This window comes from Scomber scombrus, chromosome 21, assembly GCF_963691925.1.
Source record: "Scomber scombrus chromosome 21, fScoSco1.1, whole genome shotgun sequence".
In the NCBI taxonomy this organism is placed as follows: domain Eukaryota; kingdom Metazoa; phylum Chordata; class Actinopteri; order Scombriformes; family Scombridae; genus Scomber; species Scomber scombrus.
In genome coordinates this window covers 23,408,783-23,422,210 of record NC_084990.1, presented here as the reverse complement: position 1 = coordinate 23,422,210, position 13,428 = coordinate 23,408,783, and the positions used below count along the sequence as shown (strand labels likewise).

The following is a 13,428-nucleotide window of genomic DNA, read 5'->3' as shown; positions in this document are numbered from 1 at the left end:
AGTAGGATTTTTCATACAAGACTTTTATTTATAATGGAGTATTTTTTACATTCATTTATTAATACTTTTTTAACCCAAAATAAATGACCTCCTCCTCTGTGTATAAATAGGAACATGTGATCTCTCCTCCGCCACCAGGAGGCGCTGCTGAGCCATATTCACTATTACACTCACTGCAGCATTAACAGTAGTAGAAGAAGAAGAAGAAGTATTCCTCCCTATGTGGAGTTTACTTGTTGAATGACACTAAAAAAAACAAACTTTACTCTGTATACACTTCATTCCTACAGCAAAACGACAGCTACTTAACATACTTCTGCACCTGGAATCGCACCATCTCTGAGAGTTTTCTTTAAACCGTGACAAGATGCGGGATCGGACCAAAGAGTTGGGAAACGTGAGTTACAGGAGCTAACAGGCTAGCTGTGCTAACTTAGTGTGTCCGGTAACAAGCTTTAAAGTCATCTTTAATGTCAGCTTTTACACCGTGACAAGGTTAGGGTTAGGATAGAAATGTCCATATAAGTTGTTAAAGTAGGAGTATTTATCAGTGTGTGTAGAGGAATGTTTATTAATCCTAGCTTCCGTTTTAGGCAGGCCGGGGACAGGGCAGTTATCACGGTCACCAGTTAACACGGTCACCAGTTACACCGAAACACCAGTTAACACGGTCACTAGTTAAACCGAAACACCAGTTAACATGGTCACCAGTTAAACCGAAACACCAGTTACCATGGTCACCAGTTAGAACGGTCACCAGTTACCATGGTCGCCAGTTAGAACGGTCACCAGGTAGACCATAACACTGGGAACAGGACTACTGGGGTTAAACATGGAGGAAAAACACTCATTGAAGCTTCTCTCTGTTTTATTTATTTATTATTATTGTTTATGTGTGTATTTGTGTGTGTGTGTGTGACTACAGAATGCCGAGGCTTCAGATGAGGATGATGAGGGCAAAGCTCTGATGATCAGACCTGGACTCTCTTCAGCCAAAGAGGAGAAGGAGAATGAAGCTTTCTTTAAAAAGGTAAAAAAAAATACACAATAAATATTAACTTTAATAAACTCAAAGATCACTCTGAAATCACCCAGTCTGGGCTGAGAGGTTTCACTTCTGCAGCTGTTTCAGATACTGTAATACAAGCTCATAATACTGCAGTACTTATAATAATAATAATAATAATAATAATATATAAGATTTTTTAAAATAACTTTTCTAATTAAACCACTTTTTACAGTAAATCAATGAAAAATAAGTAACAGAACAAACAGAAGAAAATAAAGTAAGTTTAGAAAAAAAGTATAAACTACAAATACAGCAAGAAAAAACTAAAAACTGTGGAAACAAATTAAAAAAGCTAATAGGAATATGTTCTTCCTATAAGTTTCCTTCCTTTTATATACAAGCAATATAAATTAGGCCAGACATCATAAAACACTCCTTGGTAATTATTATCCTTTGTGATTAATATTCAGCTAAATGTGAAGGTGAAGAACAATCATGGAAGCAGCAATAAAACCCGTCAGGTCAACAAGTGCAACAGGAAGAGTGTTTGAAAGGTTCACAGTGTATAAAGTCAGGAGTCTATGAGCTGAGAATCATTCCTTCTGTTCATACGGAAAGAAAGAAAGTAAAAAGGAGGAAGAGGGAGGAGAGAAAGAAAGACAGAAAGGGAAGAAAAAGGAGGAAAGAAAGAAAGTTTCTTCCTTTTTTCTCTTTCCTCATCATCATCATCCTCCTTTCTTCCCCTTCTTCCTCCTCCCTTTTCTTTCTTTCTTTCTTTCTTTCTTTCTTTCTTTTTTTCTTTCTTTCTTTCTTTCTTTCTTTCTTTCTTTCTTTCCTCAGCTTTCTTTCTTTCTTAAACTTTCTTTCTTTCTTTCTTAAACTTTCTTTCTTTCTTTCTTCAACTTTCTTTCTTTCTTTCTTTCCACAACTTTCTTTCTTTCTTAAACTTTCTTTCTTTCTTTCCTCAGATTTCTTTCTTTCTTTCCTCAGCTTTCTTTCTTTCCTCAACTTTCTTTCTTTCTTTCTTCAACTTTCTTTCTTTCTTAAACTTTCTTTCTTTCTTTCTTCAACTTTCTTTCTTTCTTTCTTCAACTTTCTTTCTTCCTTTCTTTCCTTAACTTTTCCTGTCTTTCTTTCCAGACATTTGATAGCTGAAGCTTCACATTAAACATTGTTTACACAGAAGAAGAACTATGAACGTGATTACAGTGATAAAAACACGTTACAGTTACAAACCAACTTTAAAAAGAAGAATCATATTTTTAAGTCGTTTAACAGAGAAAATAGTTCCTCTTCCTCTCGTGTTGAGGCTCAAAACACAGCGAGCGTCTCATCTGATAGTTTGTGAATCTGTTGTGTAAACACCGGCGTCTCTGTTAATCCCACTGAAGGACTTTGTCTTCCTGTCTGGTGCAACATGAAGGTGAAGCTGAACCTGTGTGTCGAAGGCTTGAAACTAATGATTAATTTAATTATTGATGAGCTCTGAGATTTACTAAAGCAAGTTAAAAACATAAAGACTCATCTTATCTGTGTGTGCTGAGACCTCGCCTTATGTCAGCAGCTGGGAAATGAAATCACTTCCTCTTTGACATGATGTTGTTACTCAAATGATGCTCTAATTATATAAACTCTACTTTTAAATTGCTATTCTCAGAGGTGTGTGTGTGTGTGTGTGTGTGTGTGTGTGTGTGTGTGTGTGTGTGTGTGTGTGTGTGTGTGTGTGTGTGTGTGTGTGTGTGTGTGTGTGTGTGTGTGTGTGTGTGTGTGTGTGTAAAAAGATGGAAGGAAAAGGGAGGAAGGAAACAGATGGAAAGAAGGGAAAGGTGATAGGAAGGAAAGAAAGGAGGAAAGGAAAGGGATATGGAAAGATCTTTCCTTCTTTCCATATCCCTTTTCCTTCCGTCCCTCCTCCCTTTCGTCGGGAAAGGGTAAAGGAAGAAAGGAAAAGAAGGGAAGGAGGAAAGATGGAAGAAGGGAAGGAAAGAAGGAGGGATGTAAAGACGAAAAGAAAAAAGGAAGGAAGGAAGGAAAAGGGATTAGGAAGGAAGGGAAAGTAGAAAGAAAAAAAAGACAGGAAGGAAGGAAGAAAGATGGAAGGAAGGATGGAGGGAAGGAAACAAAGAAGGAAGGAAGTAGGAAAGGGAGGAAGGAAGGACAGATGACAGGACGGTAGGAAGGAAAAGAAGAGAGGAAGGAAAGTGGGCCGGATTGGACGCCTTGGCGGGCCGGTTCTGGCCCACAGGCCGCATGTTTGACACCCCTGGACTAAAGCATCACTTCCTCACATCTGAGTGTCGTTAACGTTTCCTATAAACCTCAAAACATCTTTAACTACGACGTGTGTTTTCCCCCCTCAGGTGCAGGAAATCCACGAGGGTCTGCAGAGCCTGAAGACGATGGTGTCCGGCCTGGAGAACAAGCAGAAGACGGTTCTGGGCGTAGCGCTGCCAGAGGACAGTGAGTATGTTCGTTAACACCGGCAGCCGGTCCACATATGGTACCGATCATCATACTCTAAATTATAAATACTATAAATATATAAAGTAAGTCGATAAACAGGACCAGGCTAAAGTTTGAATACACTTTTATCATCACTTCATTTCTTCATCCTAACACACATGTTTTATATAAAGTCTTTAATGTGTGACACCCAGTCATATAAACATAATAAAATAATTAATTCATATAGAAATGTCAAAGTAAATCAATAATATTTACAGTACTGATTTATATTATTACAGCATATTGTGGATGTTTTAAATTCATAGAAAAACTTTTCCAATTTATATAAAACATCATGAAACACAAAACTACTTTTTTTTTTTTTTTTTTACAGTAAATCAATGAAAAATAAGTAAAAGAACAAACAGAAGAAAATGAAATAAGTGTGGACAAACTATAAAAATTCAAAATGACGCAATAGTGCAGTGTGGGGGAAAAAGCATCAGCATGAGGGTGAAAGTGAAAGTATACTAAAAATACAATCAACAATACATAAGACAAAAATATGATAACAATAAATAAAAAACAATGTACCGTAAACTGGATCTTTGTGTAAATAAATCTTACATTACATGTAAATTACATACAGAATAAACCGACATAAATAAAAATAGCTGTGCAGTGTTCCTGAGATTTGACACAGTAATGTATAAGTTTAAGTAAATACACTCGTACACACTGTTGTAAATGCTTGTTATTAATATAGTATCCTTAACAAGTAGTTATCACTTTCATTTAAAATTTTATCTGCTGCTTTACATAACGGCACAAAGTCTGCATTCAAATATCCAACATCATTTAACACAGAGTTCATTTCCCTCTGAGAACAGTAGTAATACTGAGCAGAACCAGGAGATAGAAAGACTAAAGTTAGCATTTAATTCACTGCTCTGCCTCCAGTAGTTTGGTCATATTTTTCTATATTAGACAAAAGTCAAAAAGTCAAAGTGGCTTTTGACTTCCTTGTATGTGGTCAAGACATACAAGGAATCGAGAGTACGTTTCCCTCTCTCCCACGGTGAAACATAAAGTGCACAGGCAACAGATCGACGAGACATTTCCCTATTCTAAAGTAAACATATAAACATATAAACATCCAGTAAAAGATTGTGAGTGAGGGGAGAGAGTTTAGGTTTCTGACAGCCTGGTGTATGAAACTGTCTTTAAGTTTAAGTTATATAAGTTATATTAGTTATATTTAACTTGTAGGGAAGGTGTGTCCAAACTTTAGACTGTATATAAGAAATGGACGTAACATCCGTGACGTCACCCATTGGTTTGTGGACTGCTGCTCGGAGGCAAATAGTATCGGATCTGAGCAGCGCCATCTTGAACATTTCAGGTGCATGCTGGGAAAAATAAAAACAGGGATTCTACTTATATGGGCATCAGGAGGAGCATGAGGCGCCCTCCTGAACCTGTGAACCAATCAACCTGTCAATCACCACGTAGCCACGCCCTAATGCATACCCTGCTTTATCGTCACATATAAAATCAGGGAGGCCAAAATGTCCCAAATGAACATCATACTGCATTGAAGAAGGCTTTAAACTAGCGATTGAGACCATAAACACATTTTGAAAACGTTTACTGAGGTTAGAAATCAAGTGAGAAGTTGGTGAATTCTCCATTGACTTGTATAGAGACGGAAGTCCTTTTGACACCAAAACGGTCGCCCCCTGGTGGCCTTTTGATATAATGCAGTTTTAAGTTACTTCCTCGTTCGCATCATTTCAGAGGACCAGAACTCCCCGCCTGGACGATCCGCAGCACCCTCACTGAAGGCTGTATATCAGAGATTTCAATGATCTAAATAAGCTTCATCTGAGCTTTTTTCTAAAGTCCACACACTGTCTGGTTCAGGCCTGTTGGTGCTGATATTAATGATATAAATGATATAAATGATATTAATGATATTAATGATATTAATGCTGATTCCTCTCCTCTCTTCTCAGATATGAAGAAAGAGCTCCAGACTCTTCGAGAGGAGATTAAAACGTTGGCAAGCCAGATCCATAGAAAACTGAAGAGTGAGTATATATGACCTACAACCTACATTTATTTTCCTCCTCTTTTTAAATACTTTTCAATTATACTAATCTGTGTATATATATCTTTATCTTTCCACAGGTATCGAACCCAAGAAGGGAGAGGACGATGGAAAATACATAGCCATCAATGTTCGGATGCAGCGGACCCAGGTTGAGCTTTAAATACTGCTTTTATACTTCCTGTTACATCTCAGTGTTATGAAAGATAGAACTTATAAATATAATCTTTAAATATCCACAGTTTGTTTTACATCATCACATCTTAAACAAACCTCCATATCTGCAGCTGCATGAAGCCTTCTTTATTACACTAATAGAAGAAGAGCTAAGTCTTCTTCTTCTTCTTCTTCTTCTTCTTCTTCTTCTTCTTCTTCTTCTTCTTCTTCTTCTTCTTCTTCTTCTTCTTCTTCTTCTTCTTCTTCTTCTTCTTCTTCTTCTTCTTCTTCTTCTTCTTCTTCTTCTTCTTCTTCTTCTTCTTCTTCTTCTTCTTCTTCTTCTTCTTCTTCTTCAGCTGCTGCATTTGAACTCTGAACTCTTCTACTTCAACCTGATCAAACCAAAAACAAACTTTTAAAACTTTCTAAACAATTTTAATAGATCAATATTAAGATATAAAATACATAAAGAGTGATTTTGATAGTTTAGTTTGTGTCTGTAGTTAATATTTAGGTTCAATTTAAAGTGATTTTTTATCTTTCTCTCGGTTTGATAATAACAGTTTGTGTTTGAGAGAGTTTAATATCTGGGTTAAATGTAAAGAAAGAAGGGAAAGGTGATAGGAAGGAAAGAAAGGAGGAAAGGAAAGATGAAAGGGAGGAGGGAGGAGGGACAGAAGGAAAAGGGATTAGGAAGGAAGGGAAAGGGTAAAGGAAGAAAGGAAAAGAAGACAAGGAGGAAAGATGGAAGAAGGGAAGGGAAGGAATGACGGAAGGAAAGAAGGAGGGATGTAAAGATGAAAAGAAAAAACGGAGGAAGAAAGGAAGGAAAAGGGATTAGGAAGGAGGGGAAAGGAAGCAAGGACAAGAAGGAAGGAAGGGAAAAGGAAGAAAGGAAAAGAAGATGATGGAAGGAAGGAAGGAAGGAAAAAAGGAGGGATGTAAAGACGAAAAGAAAAAAGGGAGGAAGGAAGGAAAAGGGATTAGGAAGGAGGGGAAAGGAAGGAAGGGAAAAGGAAGAAAGGAAAAGAAGATGATGGAAAGATGGAAGGAAAGAAGGACGGAGGGAAGGAAACAAAGAAGGAAGGAAGTAGGAAAGGGAGGAAGGAAGTAGTTAATATTTAGGTTCAATTTAAAGTAATTTTTTATGTTTATCTCAGTTTGATAATAACAGTTTGTGTTTCAGAGAGTTTAATATCTGGGTTAAATTAAAAGCTTTAAATCTTTAATCACAGTAAATAAAAACATCATGAACTTTTTATCTTTTCTATCTTTCAGCACGGCGTCTTGTCCAAGGAGTTCGTGGAGCTGATGGGTCACTGCAACACCATCCAGGCTCAGTACAGAGACCGCAACGTGGAGCGGATACAGAGGCAACTCAAAATCAGTGAGTAACACACACACACACACACACACACACACACACACACACACACACACACACACACACACACACACACACACACACACACACACACACACACACACACCGAGCAACAGCTGAGATTCCTCTTCTCTTTGTGTGTTTGTTGTGTTTCTGCACATCTGTGGTCTGCGGCCGTTTACAGATTCACTTCCCTCGCTGCGGCCTCAGCGTGTTTCAGTCTCATGACATTACTCACATCTTCTCCTTTCTCTCTTTCTTTCTTTCTTTCTTTCTCTCTCTCTTTCTCTCTCACTTTCTACTAGCAGTTATCTCTCCCGTTTAGTTGCCTGATGATTTAAAAGCATTTAAATTGTGCTAAATCTTACTTTTAACATTCATTTAGGGTCATTGAAGGTTTATATTTTGAGTTGTCAGTTTAACAGCGGAGGAAAAAACACTTCAGATTTCACAGAAGGAAGAAAAAAGGAAGTTATGATTTCTAAATAGAGGAGTTTTATTTTATTCATTCATTCATGGAAACTTGAACTTCCTCAAAAACACACACAGTGATCATCTGCTCTGCCTCTCACCAGGGTTATTATAGGGTTTATAACAAGTCATTAAATAGTCTTTAGTGTTTAGTTTTACATCCTCTTCATATTCCTGCCTCATTCACACATTCATACATTCCTCATCAGTCATTAATAAATGTTTAATTAATCTTTAATGAAGCTGTCAGAGAGTAAACAGTGTTTTTTATATATATTTATGGGTAAAAAAAGACATTCACAATCACTATTTTACAGTCCAGGAGAATATTTTATAGAATATGAAGAAAACATTTGCATATATAAAAATGTTTATCAGCTGCACAATAAAAAAAAAAAGCAATTTATTAACATTTTTGTATTTTTGAGGTCAAAAATCCACCTAGAGGAAAAGTGTATATGGTGATTTTACAGCTTTCACATGTAAAACAGTGTGTAAGGTTTGAGTATTTAAAGAAGCTGAAATAAGGATGAAAGAATGCATGACACCAAATATGGTTTACCAGTGTTATTATTTTATTCTTTAATCATTAACAAGCTCAGTAATTATCAGCTGGAGCGAAATGAAGAGCAGAACTTTAAATGATCTGCATTAATATCCAGAATGAGGCTGATTTTACCTGCAATGCTGTTTAGTTTTAGAGAGTTTTGCTTTGTTTATTATAGCTTTTATTTAGTTTTAAAGAGTTTTGCATTGTTTATTATAGTTTTTATTTAGTTTTTAGAGAGTTTTGCATTGTTTATTATAGCTTTTATTTAGTTTTAGTTAGTTTTGCATTGTTTATTATAGTTTTTTATTTAGTTTTAGAGAGTTTTGCATTGTTTATTATAGCTTTTATTTAGTTTTAAAGAGTTTTGCATTGTTTATTGTAGCTTTTATTTAGTTTTAGAGAGTTTTGCATTGTTTATTATAGTTTTTATTTAGTTTTAAAGAGTTTTGCATTGTTTATTATAGTTTTTATTTAGTTTTAGAGAGTTTTGCATTGTTTATTATAGTTTTTATTTAGTTTTAAAGAGTTTTGCATTGTTTATTGTAGCTTTTATTTAGTTTTAGAGAGTTTTGCATTGTTTATTATAGTTTTTATTTAGTTTTAAAGAGTTTTGCATTGTTTATTATAGCTTTTATTTAGTTTTAGAGAGTTTTGCATTGTTTATTATAGCTTTTATTTAGTTTTAAAGAGTTTTGCATTGTTTATTATAGTTTTTATTTAGTTTTAGAGAGTTTTGCATTGTTTATTATAGCTTTTATTTAGTTTTAGTTACTTTTTCACTGCTAGTTTTAGATTCTGTTAACTCTAATAACTCTGCTGCTTCTTCTCTCACACAGCTGGGTCCAACGTCACAGACGAGGAGCTGGACACCATGCTCGAGAGCGGGCAGACGGACGTTTTCACTCAAAATGTGAGTCTAACACACACACACACACACACACACACACACACACACACACACACACACACACACACACACACGCACACACACAAACACAAACACAACCTCTGCAAGTGAAAGCTGAATGCACGTGTCAAAAAAACCCACAAAACAATAAAAACCCCAACACCTCCTGCACAGAGACACAGTTTGAGCTGCGGGTGTTGACGTGTTAAATGTATGAAATGATGACAGGTTTGCTCTGTTGTAGCCTCTCTAGTGGCTCACAGTCACACTGGACGGCACCTTTGGTAAGCATCAGCATGTGAAATATATAAAAGAGAATATAAATAAGTGCAGCCTGCTTCCTTTAGTGATGTATTTAGTGTCTCAGTAGCTCATAGTGTTGGAGAATCCTGCTGCCTGTGATGTAGAAGAAACCCCCCTAAAATAAACCCTGTGTATCATCAGTTACTGCTCTGTAATGAACGACAGCTAAAACCCAGCATGTCTGCACCGTGCCGCACAGATCCTGATCGACGCTCAAGCCACCAAGCAGGCGCTGAATGAGATCACGTCCCGGCACGATGAGATCCTGAAGCTGGAGAGGAGCATCAAAGACCTGCATGACATGTTCCAGTACCTGGCCATGGAGGTGGAGGCTCAGGTAAGAGCAGCTTTAAATGATGAAAGTGTGTGTTTTTGTGTGTGTGTGAGTGTGTGATTGTGTGATATTCGGCCTCCTGCAGGGAGAGATGGTCGACCGCATCGAAACCAACATCAGACAGTCTTCTAACTACGTGGAGAAGGCCAAGGAGAACACGGAGAAGGCGGTCACGTATCAGCAGAAAGCACGGAAGGTAAATATTATTTAGGTTTCACACAGACACACACACACACACACACACACACACACACACACACACACACACACACACACACACACACACACACACACACACAGGATGTAAAAGACACCATGAACTCTCTAGAAAACTAAAAAAAAAAGCTTCTATCTCCACCTTTAAATCTGCTCATGCTCACTCTCATGTTGACTGGGATGAATAATAGAGAAGTTTACAATAAAGTAAGTTATATGACGGATCAATCCATCTTTAATTTAATTTAAAGAGACCCAACATTGATCCCACATGAGCAGCATTTGGCGACAGCAGCAAGAATATAATATAAATAGTTATAGCCATTCAATGAAACATCCAACATGAAATATTTGGAGTTTATATTTAGCACCAATATTCAAGCTTTTTATAAAAATCCCAGTTTCTCAGTCATAATTACAAATCTGAAACTGGTTACTATGGTAATCCAGATGTGACACAGACATGACTTTCACTCTTAAGCAGTAAACCCAAAACTCTAGTTATTAAAACCTGCAGTAACAGAATAACCTCTGCTGCTAAACTCGCTTATTTATCCTCATTTATCCTTCATCTGGTGTTTGGTAAGTCTAATATTCTCTCTCTTTTTATCTCTGTTTTTACTCTCTACCAACTCCTGAGGGAAATATCTAAATGCTCCACTATGCCATCTTGGGATTTTTTGGAGCGAGAAATGTTGGGAAGTGATCACATTTGAACGAGAGTGTGGAGCTGGGTCCAGGCATACTCTGCTCTATCGTGTATTTGACTCTAAATAGAGCCATAATTTACTAAATAAACATCACGCTGTGTTAAAAGAAGACTTAAAACTAGTGATTTGAGATCCGATAAACTCATCAGGAAACAGTTTAAGTGAGAAGTAAACTCATTTTTCTCATTGACTTCAATACAAACTGACTTATTGTTGGAATCAGTGGAGTGAGTCGCCCCCTGCTGGTCATTTAAGAGAACGCAGGTTTAAGTCATACATTAAAAACTGCAGGATTCAGGAGTGAAGGACTCAGTTTAACCATCAGAAATGTTCCTCAGATGATGAAACACTGTTAGAAACTGATCATTGTGACCATTTAATGCAGCAGCTGGTCTGATATGGAGCTGAGCAGGTAGTGTATAGGGACTTTTTTGCAGCTTTTTGCTCTGAAAACGATGCTATGAGAGCAGCTGAGAGTGAAGCAGAACAGTAAAGTAGCAGCCGGACAGATAAACAATGAGCTGAAACTCACTGAGAGGAAGCTGCAGAGTCTCTGATGATTCTCTGTAGGTTCGAACACTACGAGATCAGACATTATAGCATGATAAATATAAATTATTACAGCTTTAATTTCTCATTTTAAATCTGCACTGTGATCGGCTCCAAACTCAAACCAAACCGTTTCTCTCTCTTTTAAACTGATATTTAACTGATTTAGTCTTTTAAAAATATCATTTTTCTGGAGTTAACCTTTAAACAGGAGACATGCACCAGCAGATAAATACATATATATATATATTTTATACCTTTTAATAGGAGCAAAGTATCCTGGTGGAGATGTTTATATAGATGCAAATGAGATAACTAGTAACATCAAAGTAAATAAAAAGAATAATTAGCATCTTATTTTCCACTCCTGCCTGTTTTTAAGGCTTAAATAAACATTTCATGGTCACACTTCACACTTATTTCTTTCTTTCCTCCCCCGCAGAAGAAGATCTGGATCGCGATATGTTTGGCCATCCTCATCCTCATCCTCGCCATCTCGTTGGCTTCGGCCTTCGGCAGCTGACACCGGGCAGCTCGGTCCGGCTGCACGTTGGTTTTGGCAGAAGAAGAAGAAGAAGAAGAAGAAGAAGAAGAAGCACATCGCGGATCCTCCCTCTCGTGTATATATATACGTTCAGCCCACAGGAAGTACGGGTGGATTTAAGTCTTTTTTGTTGTTGTTTTTGTTGTTGTTTTTTTGTCTTTTTAGACACTTCACACACATTTTGTCTTCCTCTAACTCTCCTCTCCTCCTAACTGGCTCTTCTTCTTGTTTTTTGTGCTTTTTTTGTTGTTGTTGTTGTTGTTGTTGTTGTTTAAACTCACATAATGACTACAATCTTTAGCCGGAATTTCCACTTACACGCACTGCTGGTTTATGGATATCCACCTTCCTCCTCCTCCTCTTCCTCCTCCTCTTCCTCCTCTTCCTCCTCTCTCTCCACAACACACACAAAGACCAGGATGAATAGTGAACTGTTACACCACTGCCCCCCCCTTCCCTCCTTCCCTCCTTTCTTCCTCCTTCCCTCCTTTCTTCCTCCTTCCCTCCTTTCTTCCTCCCCCCTTCCCTCCTTTCTTCCTCCCTTCTTTTCCCAAAGTCATAAAAAAAGAGGAAATAAGTGGCCTTTCCTCCCTTCCTTCCTTCTTCCTCCCTTCTTCCTCCCTCCCTTCCTTCCTCCCTCCTTTCCTTCCGTCTTCCTTCCTCCTCCCTTCCTCCCTCCTTTCCTTACGTCTTCCTTCCTCCCTCCCTTCCTTCCTCCTTTCTTTCCTTCTTCCTCCCTTCCTTCCTCCCTCCTTTCCTTCCGTCTTCCTTCCTTCCTCCCTCCTTTCCTTCCGTCTTCTTCCCTCCCTCCCTCCCTTCTTTCCCCTCCCAAGTCATAAAAAAGAGGAAATAAGTGGCCCTTCTTCCTTCCTTCTTCCTCCCTCCCTCCTTCCTTCCTTCTTCCTCCCTCCCTCCTTCCTTCCTTCTTCCCTCCCTCCCTCCTTCCTTCTTTCTCCCTCCCTCCCTTCTTTCCTCCCAAGTCATTAAAAAGAGTAACTAAGTGGCTTCGATGTCCCACTTTGAGGCACAATTGCAGTATTGAGAATCCCGACACTGGCGCTGATAATTATTATTGTTATTATTCTCAGGAAGAACTGTGCGATGATTTCTTGTTACGTTGTTGTTTATGAATGAATTGGGAGTTATATTAGTAAATAACATCTTTATAGTAAGTAAGGCTTTCTTTTTTCTTTTTTTCTTTTTATAAATGGGCTTAATATAATTGTACATAACCTTTTTAATTGTTGCCGGTGATTTAAAGATAAAGACAGATGATTTTTTTTTTTTTTTTTAAAGGAAGCTGCCGACGTTGTAACAAGTGTAAATAGAGAAGATTGTGAAATAACAGCCCCTCCCCCCCCCTCCCCCCCTTTTAGTGTCAGAGCACTGCATTCACAGGCCCGAGTCCTCCCAGGTTTGTATTTATGATTTGAAACTCGTGTTAAAGCTGCTACGAGGGGAAAAAAAAAAAAGACTCGTAAATGAAAGTTTATCGATAAAACTTTGTGCCTTCTTCCCTTTTTTTTTTTTTTTTTTATGTCCATGTGAACAGCTCAAAGTGAAACTGAGATGTTGTGCACTAACATTGTCAAGAAGGGATGGAGGGAGGTTTTATTCTTTTTATTTTATATATATATATATATATATATATATAAGTTTGAATTCACCTTTTAGCTCATATTCTCTTTATTTGGACCTTTTTAAAGACGTCAATCTGTTATTATTATTATTTTTCTTCAC

At 37.5% G+C, this 13,428-nt stretch overlaps 1 protein-coding gene across 1 annotated transcript; it reads left to right on the top strand.

Moving 5' to 3' along the window:
- The first annotated feature begins 216 nt into the window (after positions 1-216).
- stx4 (syntaxin 4) lies at positions 217-12,134 on the top strand. The gene is made up of 10 exons (XM_062442352.1): positions 217-397; positions 926-1,030; positions 3,370-3,469; positions 5,470-5,544; positions 5,645-5,715; positions 6,999-7,107; positions 8,962-9,035; positions 9,535-9,672; positions 9,755-9,865; positions 11,587-12,134. Exons 1-10 carry the CDS (start codon positions 368-370, stop codon positions 11,665-11,667), a joined length of 894 nt encoding a protein of 297 aa, XP_062298336.1. The 5' UTR covers positions 217-367; the 3' UTR covers positions 11,668-12,134.
- The last annotated feature ends 1,294 nt before the right edge of the window (positions 12,135-13,428 follow it).